The sequence below is a fragment of the Sus scrofa genome, chromosome 18 (assembly GCF_054392235.1).
Source record: "Sus scrofa isolate SSC_HxYL_T2T_F1_AM1 chromosome 18, Sscrofa_HxYL_maternal_Yorkshire_Landrace_v2.0, whole genome shotgun sequence".
In the NCBI taxonomy this organism is placed as follows: Eukaryota; Metazoa; Chordata; class Mammalia; order Artiodactyla; family Suidae; genus Sus; species Sus scrofa.
The window spans coordinates 59,361,852-59,374,154 of record NC_139400.1 but is presented as its reverse complement, the minus strand read 5'-3'; the positions used below and the strand labels follow the sequence as shown (position 1 = coordinate 59,374,154).

Here is a 12,303-nt window from a genome sequence, read left to right as displayed (position 1 = left end):
GGCGGGAGTGGTTCTCTGAGGGGCGCTGGCCGTTCTCCAGCCCCTGACCCACGCCCCCAGTTCCCGGGTCTCACCCTCCTTCGTGTGGTCTCTGCGGCAGACCCTGGATGCCAGCCGGTTCACCAGAAGTGCGTTCCCACCCTGAGAGAGGGTCATTTTGGGGCCCAGGGTCCCTGGTGGGCAGAGAGGCCAGCGGGGGCACTGTGCTCACCCCTTCGAGCCCCTTGGCCTCAGGCCCCCCCGGGCTTGGCCCCTCCTGTGCCCTTGGGACGTGGGGAGGGTGGGGCCGTCAGGTTGGGGCAGGTGCGGAAGAACCAGCTCCGTGACCCCCTCCTCACCCACGGGAGGCCTCGCCCTGAGAGACCCACGCCTGCACGTGCAGGAAGCTGCGGAGGGCGGGCAGGGCCGTGGGTGTGCAGGGCAGCTGTGCGGGCACCAGGCAGGGTCTGCTGTCCCCTGGGCTCCCTGCTGACCGGGGCCGGGGCGGGATGGGAGATGGGGTCTCAGACTTTGCTTTGGCGCCGACTGTCCCAGAGCAGGTTGTTGGCCCAGGCCGGACAAAGCTAGGGAGACAGTTGGCAGATGCTGTCTCTAGGCGTGGGCGTGTGCGTGTGCAAATGGACCAGCCCTGGAAGCATCTGGAAGAGCTAAAGACAGCCACTCAGTCCAGGGGCTGGCCCCGCCATAGCCCAAACTGTGCTTCAACACAGGGGGACCTGGTGCCCTGTGCACGTTCTGTGGCCAGCCAGGATCCTCTGCAGGGCCGCCACTGTACGTGGCCCTACCCGGTGGGTCCCTGGACTTTGTAGAAGAGGAGAGGACACGGAGAGAAGGGCGGCTCTTGGAGCCAGGCTGTGGTTAAGGGGCCGAGAACTGGGGGATTAACTGCCGACCCCTGAGCAGACACCGCCTCCCGCAGCCCCGCCAGCTCAGGTGCCCCCACAGAGACTTTTTCTTTCTTTTTTTTTTAAATGGCTACACGTGGGGCATATGGAGGTTCCCAGACTAGGGGTCAAACTGGAGCTGCAGCTACCGGCCTACACCACAGCCACGGCAACAAGGGATCCGAGCCGCTTCTGTGACTTAAATCACAGCTCACAGCAATGCCGGATCCTTAACCCACGGAGCGAAGCCTGGGATCGAACCCACATCCTCATGGATACTAGTTCCAGACTGGTTTCCACTGAGCCGCAACAGGAACTCCTGCAGAGACTTCTCAGGCCCCTCTGTCTGGGGAGTTTCTTCCAGCACCTGCAGTCCCCAGACCCACACCTTGGGCCACAGGCAGGTGACTGGACTGCCCGCAATCTCTGGGCAAGTTGGGCCCCCTGGGACTCTGGGGATGGACTGCCACCCTCTGGGACCATGGGCGAAGGACCGCCCCCCTCCTCGCGTGGCTTCAGGAAACCCATTTAGCCAGAGCCTGCGCTTGGGGAACAGATGGAGGAACAGAGGCCGTGAGGGACACCCATTTATTGAGCAGCAGGGCTTGGGGGCAGGGGTGGCGCCGAGTCGCGGGTCAGCAGCTACATCGTCAGCTCCTGCAGGAAGTGCAAAAGAAGGCCACGTTGGGGGAGGACCCAGCAGAGAGCAGCGGGGCCACTGCGGGGGCTGCCGGCCACTCACCATGATGGCGTTGACAATGTCGCTCTGGTTGTCTCTCAGGGCCCGCACGGCCTTGGCCCTTGACACGTTGGCCTGTGCCATCACCAGCTCAATGTCCCGAAGCTCCAGCCCCGCCTCGTCCACCTGGAGCAGGGCAAGCGGGGAGGTGCTGGAGCGGCCCCATCCCCCAGGAAGAGGCCCCCGGGTGCCCCCAGCAGAGCTGCCCCCCTTCGCAAGGGGGGGCCCCGCGCCCCTGGGCCTCACCTCCTCCTCCTCCTCCTCCTCTTCCTCCTCGCACTCTGGCCTCACCCTCGGCCCAGGTGCTGACTCGGGGACCAGCGGGGAGGGCTCGGAGGGCACCTTGAACTTCTCGGCAGCAGCTCTGTGCACCTGCTGCGACAGGTCCTCGATCTGCAGCACAGAGCCCCGCTGTCAGCTGTGCTCCCGCTCAAAGCCCCTGCCCAGTGCCCACGCCAGCCCGTCTGACCTTGGCCTCCCCGAAGACCACGTAGGTGTCGGAGGCCGGGCTCTTGAAGACGTCGGGCTTGGCGATGACGAAGAGGATGTTCTTGGACTTCTGGATGGTGATCCTGGTGACGCCCTGGATCTGCCGGAGGCCCAGCTTGGACATCGCCTGGGGGCACAGCAGGCTCAGACCAGGGCCTAAGCCCCAGGGGCCCTGTCGGGGGTCCGGGGGAAGAAGCGGGGCCCAGGGGGAGGCGGCACATGGCCAAGGGGACCCTCCTGGGGCCCCCCGTGTGGACTCAGGCTGACAGGGCCGCCGCGGCTGACTTCCCACGGTGTCCCGCTGCTGCATTTACCCAAGGGCCCCGGGGGGGGTTTCATCAGCCATGGGGTGTAAAGGGTCCCCTTAGGCAGCCCGCCTCCGACCTGGGGTGGCTGGGGTCGTCTGGCCCCACCCCGGTCCCCCCAGGAAACCACCCCCCAGCCCACCTTTCGGGCCTTCTTCTCACTGCGACTCTGCTTGGCTTTGGCCACAGTCTCCTCGCTCGCGCCGCCTGCCGGGGCCTGGGGACAAGAGGTTGTCTGAGCACCCGAGAGTGGGGTGCGGAGCCCTCCCAGTGGCCCGTTGCCCGCCCCCCCCATCCCCCCGTGGTCAAGCACCTGGGCCAGGCACTGCGCGGTCTGCGGTCCTGAGAGGTCCTGCTCCTCCAGCTCGGCCGATGACTCCCCGTGGCTGTCCGAGTGCTGCCCGGAGCCCGGAGCCCGTGGCGAGTCTGCGGACCGGGCAGGTGTGAGGGTGGCCTCTGCCTTCCGGGCAGGGGCCGGGGGCGAGCTGCTCTGGCTCCGTGCCAAGGAGCGGGGCCCCTGCCCGCCCCCGCCCGCTGCAGCTCCTTGCTCAGGCCAGGGCTCCAGCCCGGATCCCGCTCACCTTCTTCCACACTGTCCTGATCATCCTGCTGCTCGGTGGCTGGGAGCCCTCGAGGGCCGGCTGGGCTCCGGGGCCCAGAGCCAAGAGGCACTTGGCAGGGGGGTGAGATGCTCGAGGCCAGGTCTTTGGCATGGTTGCCCCCCTTGGGGGCTGCCTTGGGGCTGAGGGGCAGGGGCTGGGGCGGGAGGCCCACCTGCCCGGCCCCAGGGGGGTTCGGAGTCCCTGAGAAGGCAGCCGCTGCCCGCCGGGCTCTTGCCCGTGGCGGTGGGAGGCCGGGAGAGCCCAGGGGCTCCTGGCCCTCCCCTAAGTCTTCCCGGGGGCCCTGGCAAGAGCAGGGGGCAGGGGGGCCGGATGGGGTGGGGGCTGACTCCATGGGGACCCCGGGAGCAGGTGGCTCAGGGCCCCGCGTCCTGTCTTGGGGTGCACTGGCCAGGTGCCTGGCGCGGCTTTCTGGGGGCTGCGGCGGGGAGGGGCTGAGGACTCTGAGTGCTGCCCGGGCCTGTCCTCCACTGCCCCGGCCCAGCACGGGCTCTGGCTGCCTTGAGGGCAGTGGAAGTGTTGGGGCAGGATCTTTGGGACAGCCCCCTCCCAACCTGGGCACAGCCCTCGATGGAGACTCTGAGCCGGGACCCAGCCCAGCCTCTGAGGCCGCAGCCCTGGGAAGCCTGGGCCCCAGGGTGGCCCTTCCTTCCTCCACGGGGCTTGGGGGCCGCACCGGGCCAGCCTCCAGACAGGCAGCAGGACTCGCCTCTGGGCTGAGGGCCACCGGCTCCAGGACTTTGCCGCCCTGCTTCTCAGCCCCCAGGGCCTCCTTCGGGGACAAGCTGGGCTCAGCTTCATCATCCCCGCGCACATGGCCGTCAAGACAGGCTCCCTGCTCAGGTGCCCTGGCCGTTTCCTCCCCACTGGAGTCAGGTTCTGGAAGATCTGGGGCCTCCGTGGTAGGCTCAGGGCGGTCCGGGGTCTCTGTGGTAGGCTCAGGGGGGCCCACATCTCCCTGCAAGGCCCAAGGTGTCCGAGCATCTGCAGCCGGCTCCGAGCCACTGGGATGGGCCTGATCCAAGGCCAGAGCGTCTGCGCCTCCACTGTGGTCTGGGTCCTTCTCTTCAGGCTCTGGCCTCAGTCCTGAGGTCTTGCTTCGTTTCCGCTGGGCGGTAGTGGCCATGGGCCCGGTCCCTGGGGTGCAGCCCGCATCTGTCTGCAGGGCCTTGGTGGTAGATTCTTGGTCTGAGGTGAGGTCTGCATCCTGCAGGGGCAGAAATACTGTCAAGTCCACTTCTTCTGGTTGAGGCTCAGGGCTGGCCTTGGCAGCTCCCTGGCCTGAGGGGAGACCTGCATCCTGCAGCGTCGAGAATATGGTCAGGGCTACTTCCGACTGGGGCTCAGGACTGGCCTCAGTGGCAGATTCCTGGCCTAAGGGGAGAACTGCATCCTGCAGGGGCAAAGATGCCATCAGGTCCCTTTCTTCTGGCTGGGGCTCAGGACGGGGCTCAGGACTGGCCTCGGAGGCAGATTCCTGGCCCAAGGGGAGGCCTGTATCCTGCAGGGGCAAAGATGCCATCAGGTCCACTTCTGGCTGAGGCTCAGGGCTGGCCTTAGAGGCAGATGCCTGGACCGAGGGGAGAACCGCATCCTGCAGGGGTGGGGCTGCACTCAGGTCCTTTTCTTCTGGTTGAGGCTCTGGACTGGCCTCAGTGGCAGATTCCTGGCCCAAGGGGAGACCTGCATCCTGCAGGGGCAAAGATGCCGTCAGCTCTCTTTCTTCTGGCTGGGGCTCAGGACTGGCCTCGGAGGCAGATTCCTGGCCCAAGGGGAGGCCTGTATCCTGCAGGGATGGGGCTGCGATCAGGTCCACTTCTGGCTGAGGCTCAGGGCTGGCCTTAGAGGCAGATGCCTGGACCGAGGGGAGAACTGCATCCTGCAGGGGTGGGGCTGCACTCAGGTCCTTTTCTTCTGGCTGGGGCTCAGGACCAGCCTCAGTGGACGATTCCTGGCCCAAAGCGAGGCCTGCATCCTGCAGGGGCAAAGATGCCGTCGGCTCTCTTTCTTCTGGCTGGGGCTCAGGAGTGGCTTTGGAGGCAGATTCCTGGCCCAAGGGGAGGCCTGCATCCTGCAGGGGCAAAGATGCCATCAGGTCCACTTCTTCTGGCTGAGGCTCAGGGCTGGCCTTAGAGGCAGATGCCTGGACCGAGGGGAGAACCGCATCCTGCAGGGGTGGGAGTGCACTCAGGTCCCTTTCTTCTGGCTGGGGCTCAGGACCAGCCTCAGTGGCCGATTCCTGGCCCAAGGCAAGGCCTGCATCCTGCAGGGGCAAAGATGCCATCAGGTCCACTTCTGGCTGAGGCTCAGGGCTGGCCTTAGAGGCAGATGCCTGGACCGAGGGGAGAACCGCATCCTGCAGGGGTGGGAGTGCACTCAGGTCCCTTCCTTCTGGCTGGGGCTCAGGACCAGCCTCAGTGGACGATTCGTGGTCCAAGGCGAGGCCTGCATCCTGCAGGGGCAAAGATGCCGTCGGCTCTCTTTCTTCTGGCTGGGGCTCAGGAGTGGCTTTGGAGGCAGATTCCTGGCCCAAGGGGAGGCCTGCATCCTGCAGGGGCAAAGATGCCATCAGGTCCACTTCTTCTGGCTGAGGTTCAGGGCTGGCCTTAGAGGCAGAAGCCTGGACCAGGGGGAGAACCGCATCCTGCAGGGGTGGGAGTGCACTCAGGTCCCTTTCTTCTGGCTGGGGTCCAGGGCTGGTCTCAGAGGCAGACCCCTGGTCTGAGGGGAGCCCTGCATCCTGCAGGGGTGGAGCTGCAGTTAGGTCTCCTTCTCTGGGATGAGGTTCAGCACTGGCCTCTGAGGCAGATGCTTGGACCAAGGGGAGTTCTGTATCCTGCAGGGGCAAAGATGCTATCAGGTCCACTTCTAGCTGGGGCTCAGGACTGGTCTCAGTGGCAGATTCCTGGCCCGAGGGGAGAACCACATCCTGCAGGGGCAAAGGTGCCATCAGGTGCACTTCTGGCTGTGGCTCAGGACTGGCCTCGGTGGCAGATCCCTGGACCAGTGGGAGGTTTGCATCCTCCAGGGGCAGAGATGCCATCAGGTCTTCTTCCGGTTGGGGTTCAGGGCTGGTCTCAGAGGCAGACCCCTGGCCTGAGGGAAAGTCTGCATCCTGCAGGGGGGGGGCTGCAGTCAGCTCTCCTGGTTGGGGCTCAGGGCTGGCCTCGGTGGCAGATTCTTGGCCTGAGGGGAGACCCGCATCCTGCAGGGGCAAAGGTGCCATCAGGTGCACTCCTGGTTGGGGCTCAGGGCTGGCCTCGGAGTCAGATCCCTGGACCAGAGGGAGGTCTGCATCCTCCAGGGGCAGAGATGCCATCAGGTCTTCTTCCAACTGGGGCTCAGGACTGGTCTCGGAGGCAAATCCTTGGACCAAAGGGATGTCTGCATCCTGCAGGGGCAAAGGTGCCACCAGGTCCCTTTCTTCTGGTTGGGGCTCAGGGCTGGCCTCGGTGGCAGATTCTTGGTCTGAGGGGAGACCCGCATCCTGCAGGGGCAAAGGTGCCACCAGGTCCACTTCTTCTGGTTGGGGCTCAGGGCTGGCCTCGGTGGCAGATTCTTGGTCTGAGGGGAGACCCGCATCCTGCAGGGGCAAAGGTGCCATCAGGTCCCTTTCTTCTGGTTGGGGCTCAGGGCTGGCCTCGGTGGCAGATTCTTGGACCAAAGGGATGTCTGCATCCTGCAGGGGCAAAGGTGCCACCAGGTCCACTTCTGGTTGGCGCTCAGGGCTGGCCTCGGTGGCAGATTCTTGGTCTGAGGGGAGACCCGCATCCTGCAGGGGCAAAGGTGCCACCAGGTCCACTTCTGGTTGGCGCTCAGGGCTGGCCTCGGTGGCAGATTCTTGGCCTGAGGGGAGACCCGCATCCTGCAGGGGCAAAAGTGCCATCAGGTCCCTTTCTTCTGGTTGGGGCTCAGGGCTGGCCTCGGTGGCAGATTCTTGGTCTGAGGGGAGACCCGCATCCTGCAGGGGCAAAGGTGCCATCAGGTCCCTTTCTTCTGGTTGGGGCTCAGGGCTGGCCTCGGTGGCAGATTCTTGGTCTGAGGGGAGACCCGCATCCTGCAGGGGCAAAGGTGCCATCAGGTCCCTTTCTTCTGGTTGGGGCTCAGGGCTGGCCTCGGTGGCAGACCCCTGAACCAAGGGGAGGCCTGTATCCTGCAAGGGTGAGGATATGGCCGGATCCTCTTCCGGCTGGAGCTCGGGGCTGGCTGCAGCCGCAGACCCCTGGCCTGTTTCTTCCTTCCGGTTTTGCAGGGAGGCGAGGCCCTCCTCTCCCTTCGAAGTCCGTGGCTCTGTGCCCAAGGCAGGGCTGTCTCCCTCCTTCAGGGGCCCGAGTGCGACCATGGCAACAGGTGCTGGTCCCATGGTGGAGCCTGCCTCTTCTACCTGGGCCTGAGGGGTCACCCCAGTGAGGCCTGGGGCTTCCTGTGGGATGTGAGGGCCCACGCCAGCCGCGGATGCCTGGCCTGACGTGGGACCCACCTCGGGTATCTCAGAGCCTGGTTCCTGGCTCTTGGCAGCAGTGCCAGCCTCTCTGGGGGCCGCTCCAAGAGCAGGCTCTGGGCCCCAGAAGGCGGCGTCAGCGGGGCTGTCCTGGAGCAGAGTGGTGGGCTGTGCATGCGGCTCCCCACTGTACAGCCTCTCATCGTCAGCCCCCGCGTAGGAGGCCGAGTCGGGCTCAGAGGAGGCGGCCGAGGTGTCATCCCGGAAGGCGAAGGCCTCGTCCATGCCCTCGGTGATGGAGAGGTCAGACAGCGAGTGCAGGGAGGAGGCGAACGTGCTGTCGTCCTCACCCTCCCCGGCCAGGTCCCCCCTGGGGACGGGGGCCTCCTGCTCCTCGTCCTGCTCCTGCTCCTCCTGCACCCCCTCCTCCTCGGGGGGCAGCGGTGTCACCTCTACCGCCTCCACCTGGAAGATGAGGCTGCCCTGGAAGGGCAGGAGGGAAGCAGGGATCATGGGGTCGTTGGCCAGGAAGTCCAGGTCGAAGAAGTGGCCCTCCTGGTCCCAGGAAGAGCTGCTGTCCCCCGAGAGGCTGGACTCTGGGGAGGGGGTGTCCGAGGTCTGCGCCGGGGGCAGCTCCCTCTCATCTGCCACAGACCCGGCTGGGGAGAAGCCCCAGCCTGAGGGCACATCCAGCCCTTCGGCCGGGGCCTGCAGGCTCAGGGAGCAGGATGGAGAGGAGGCCCAGCTGTCCCCATCTGCTGTGACATAGGAGCCTGAGGGGGAGGCTGGGGGCGAGTCCCCCAGCTCGGCCTGGGCATCCCCGGCGTCCCTGCGGGGCCCGGGGCCGGGGAGCAGGGGGCAGGCTGTCTCGGTGGGGGTGGAGGGAGGCGTGAAGAAGGAGTCAGAGTCTGGGGCAGGGAAAGGCACAGGAGGGTCACCCTGAGAACGCAACTCGGGGGGTGGGTGGGGGCTGGCGTGCCCACCCTCCCAGTTCCTGAGCTCTGGCAGGGCTGCCCTGGGCAGTGGGGGTGCCCGGCGGCACGTCTCCTCGCCCATCACGATCCGGGGCTCCAGGGAGGCTGGGAGAGGACCTTCGGCGGGCCGAACCTCGGGGCTCCCTGGGCTGGGGCCGCCCTCTGTCTGCACTGCCCAGGCCGAGGGGGCGCGGCCCGGCCCTGCATCCCAGCTGGCTCCCTCGGGCGGGGGCCGGGTACCCGGCTTGCTGGGCAGGAACGTGAGGGCCAGGGTGCTGGGGCCAGGGCTCAGGGCACAGTGCTCCAGCCGGTCCCCTTTCGGGGTGGTAGCTGCAGCCGCATCACAGGACAGATCTGTGGAGAGAGAAGGGCATGAGCAGAGCGGGCATCTTCCCCGAGAGAAGCAGCTCCCAGACCACAGCCACCCCTCCCTCCGATGGGAGTTGAGCTCAGGGCCAGGGGCCGCGGGGGCAGGTGTCCCCGAAGAGAGAGGACAGAAGAGGCAAAGGGAATGGCTGTGCCTGGGGGAGGCTTTCCAAGAGTTCTGACCACAGTGAGCAGCTTGGGGTCTGGCTTTTCTCCGAGACGCTCGGTACAGATGAGACCAGGTCTGTTCTCCTCAGACAGCAGCTTGCTGACTTCCTGCACGTAATCTGTGCCGCCTCGGCCGGGCTTGCAAGAGAGGCCCGCTCATGACCCCCCAGGCCTGTGGGCCCCCAGGGAGCAGGAGGCCTGCACTCCGCTCAGCTCTGGAACATTCCAGGGCAGGATCATTCCTGCTGTGAAGTGGGGGTCCTGCCTCTCGGCCTCTTCTCTCCCCTTTCCTTGCTGCCTACCCCCAAGGCCGACCTGGCAGGGTCCTACTGGGCTCCACCCCGACTCTGTGCCCAGAGCTGGCACACAGAGGAGGAGCAGCAGGGCCACAGCGCCCCAGCTCAGCCTGAGGCCAGGGGGCACTGCTGGCAGTGGTGACAGTCATCGGGTGGAGCACAGAGGGGGCCCCGCCCTGCCCTGCATCCAGCTCTGGGGGGCTGTGGGCTCTGGGGGCTGTGAGAGCATCCAGCGGAATCTTCAGGGCAGCTCCCTCTGCCAGGGTCATTTGAGTGGGTCCCATGGTGGTGGACAGGGGCTGCCCAGGCCTGCTGAGTTCTCCAGAGGGTTCCTGCTCTACCACCTTCACCCCGGCCACCCACAAGCACACCTTCTGGGCCTCAGCTTTCCATCTGCAAAGATTCTGCCAGGATTAGAGATGAAGCTGACAGAAGGGACAGCCCCCTCCCCAGGCTGCTCGGCTGCTGCAGCAGAGGCAGAATCCCAGGCCCCTGGGCCACGAAGCTGGAGTGCTGGTGTGGCAACAGGGTCCTGAGAAAAGGGGTCTTTTGGGTCCCCACGCCCCAGGAACAGCTAATTCTGGAGGTGGGTGTGGCAGGCAGGGCTGGGTGCCGGAGACGGGGCTCTGGGCACCGAGCCTGATGTGGTACCTCTGCGCACCTGCAGTGGATGCCAGGGCCCCGAGGCAGGCAGAGGGTGGAGTGGGTCCAAGAGGGCAGAGGAAGGGAAGCCAAAGGTCAGAGGTTTTTGTGCTTCATTCAAGGCACAAAAACCATTTTGTGCCCCATCAAACGGTCCGAGCAGAGCTGGCCCCAACCCATTTTACTGGACCGAGAGGGAGGTCCCTGGACCCAGCCCTGGTGTCATCTCCAGGTGACCTCTCACCCACAGCAAGGTGCCCTTGGCCCTCCCAGAGTCACACATGGCTGACCTGCCCAGGGGCCATCCCGGCTGGCCTTCCCAGCCGAGGCTGCTCCCCTCAGCCTCCACCCACACTTGCTGACTTAGCCTCTCCAAGGATTCAGGCCTGTGCTCCGGGGCTGCTGCTCCCCAGGCCACGCTCCCAGGGCCTCCCACCTTCCAGACCTTAGCCAGTACCTCTGGCTTCCCCAGGCTCCAGCTCCCGTCCTGGTCCTCCCTCCTGAGCCAGGAGCTGTCCCCAGCTCTGAGGGGCAGGCCCCCGGTGCCTGGTGCATCCATAGCGGCCTGGGTGCTGTCTGGACCTGCAGCCTTAGGTCCAGAGCTGCGTGGTCCCAGGGAGGCCAGCTACTCCGCTCAGACAATGGGGCGCGGCGGCGGAGCGGCTGGGAGCCCACGGAGCCTGGGACGCCCGCAGGCCTTCAAGTTGCTTCTGGCTCCTGGAGGACATCCCTGCTCCGCCACGCCCTTCCCTGCAGTCCTGAGTGGGGCCAGGGTGGGCTAGGATTCAGGGGCACGGAGGGCAGGGGACCAAGGAAGGGGCCTGAGGGGGGATGAAGAAGGGAGAGGGGCGAAGAGGGACAGAGAGGGGGAGCGACGGAGAGAGAACGGGCGGAGGCGGGGGGGGGGGGCGAAGTGAGACTGGGACAGAGATGGTATAGGGACAGAGAAAGAGGGGTAGAGAGGGGACAGGGACAGAGAGAGGGACGGCGGCGGAGATACACGCAGGCGGGAGAGCGCCCTGGTCTCACCTGTGCGGGGCCCCGGCCCGCCTGCCTCGGGCAGCAGCAGCTCGGCGCGGGCAGCCTCCCCGGGCATGGCCTGGCCGTCCGCCCGTCCCTCCGTCCCCTGTCTGTCCGTGAGTCCGTCTGCGGGAGCCTGCGCGGCCACCGCCCCTCTGCCAGGGGGTTGGGGGGGGCGTCCGTGGATGACGTAAGCACCGCCCCGCCCGCCCAGCGCCCTGAGTGAGCGTGCGCGGGCGCGCCAGGCACTGCGGTGCGCCCAGAGCGGAGGGGGCGGGCGTAGCGGGGGGGGAGCCTCCCCCCTCCCCCTCCCCTCCCCCGGCCGCATCCTCCTCCTGGCGTGCGCGGCCCCGCCTTTCCCGCAGTATTCCCCCTTTCCCCCCCTCCACTAACGGGAGAGGGCTTCAGGGCCATTCCAGGCATCACCCCTTAGCCGGGTGGGGAAGAGGGGGTGCGGGGTCGAGGGGGTGGTTGGAGGTTATAGGTGGCCAAGGCTCTTTGGGGGAGGTGGCAGCGCATTTCCCCTGCTCGAACTCCCGGCCCGCAGCTGCCCCGGGGGCCTAGCCCGGTGCCTCCATCCAAGAGGTGAGCTGGCGCTGCAGCTCCTCACTGATTGGCTGGTTCTCACACGTCGGTCTCCGTGGCAACCGCCTCCTGGCTCCATGGCAACCAGAGCAGGCTGGCTGGCGGGAGAGCAGCAGGGAAGGCAGCCTCGGCTGAGCGGTCCCCGGGGCTCCCAGCACCTCAGCGCTGTTCCATCCCTCAACTCCCAGACAGTGGAAGGAAGATGCAGAAACACGCCTTCCTCCATTCTCCGCAGCCGCCCCTGCCACACCCCCAAGGACGCAAGCCCTCCCTGAGCTTTCCGGAGATGCGTCCTTGCTTCCACACAGGCCCTCCTGCAGTCGGACTCGCCGAGCACCCGCCCTGTGCCAGGCTCCGAGAGACAGAGAACATTGTCACCACCCCAGAGCTAGACAGGGGCGGGGGCAGGCAATCAGAGCGGCCATTGTGGCGGGGTGGGGGGAGTCTGCTACTTCCTCAGTCTTCTGCTGGCTCTATCCCGGAGCCCGCAGAGCCAGGGGCTGCCTGCTGGGCATCTCCCCACTGCATCCGGCGCCAGACCCATCGTATCCCAATCTAAGCCCTGCATTTTGCATCCCTCTCAGTCTCTGGAAACCTGTCTATCCCACTGATGGGGGGGCTCCTCTTCTTCCTCCCTTTCCTCAGCACCCATCTTCATCCTCACCTCCCAGGAGTTTCTAAGTTGCCGTCTCCAATCGCCTTAGCTGAATCATTCATAAGTTTCATTGCTCTGCCAACCCCTATGCCTGGCCAACACTACTGACTTTCCAGAAA

The 12,303-nt window shown here is 66.2% G+C and overlaps 1 protein-coding gene across 3 annotated transcripts; it reads right to left on the bottom strand.

Moving 5' to 3' along the window:
* Positions 1-1,458: 1,458 nt before the first annotated feature.
* Positions 1,459-11,072, bottom strand: NACAD (NAC alpha domain containing). Of its 3 annotated transcripts, XM_085004854.1 has the most exons (9): positions 10,954-11,072; positions 5,702-8,806; positions 2,999-5,412; positions 2,731-2,843; positions 2,560-2,634; positions 2,093-2,239; positions 1,870-2,016; positions 1,627-1,749; positions 1,459-1,541 (listed from the first exon to the last, which is right to left on the bottom strand). In XM_085004854.1, exons 3-9 carry the CDS (start codon positions 5,319-5,321, stop codon positions 1,527-1,529), a joined length of 2,943 nt encoding a protein of 980 aa, XP_084860980.1. In that variant the 5' UTR covers positions 5,322-5,412; positions 5,702-8,806; positions 10,954-11,072; the 3' UTR covers positions 1,459-1,526. The 3 variants fall into 3 exon arrangements, with proteins under 3 accessions (XP_084860980.1, XP_003134919.3, XP_084860979.1); XM_003134871.7 differs by having other exon boundaries at positions 2,999-8,806; XM_085004853.1 differs by lacking the exons at positions 1,459-1,541; positions 1,627-1,749; positions 1,870-2,016; ... (1 more) ...; positions 2,560-2,634; positions 2,731-2,843 and having other exon boundaries at positions 4,477-5,412.
* Between the last annotated feature and the right edge of the window lie 1,231 nt (positions 11,073-12,303).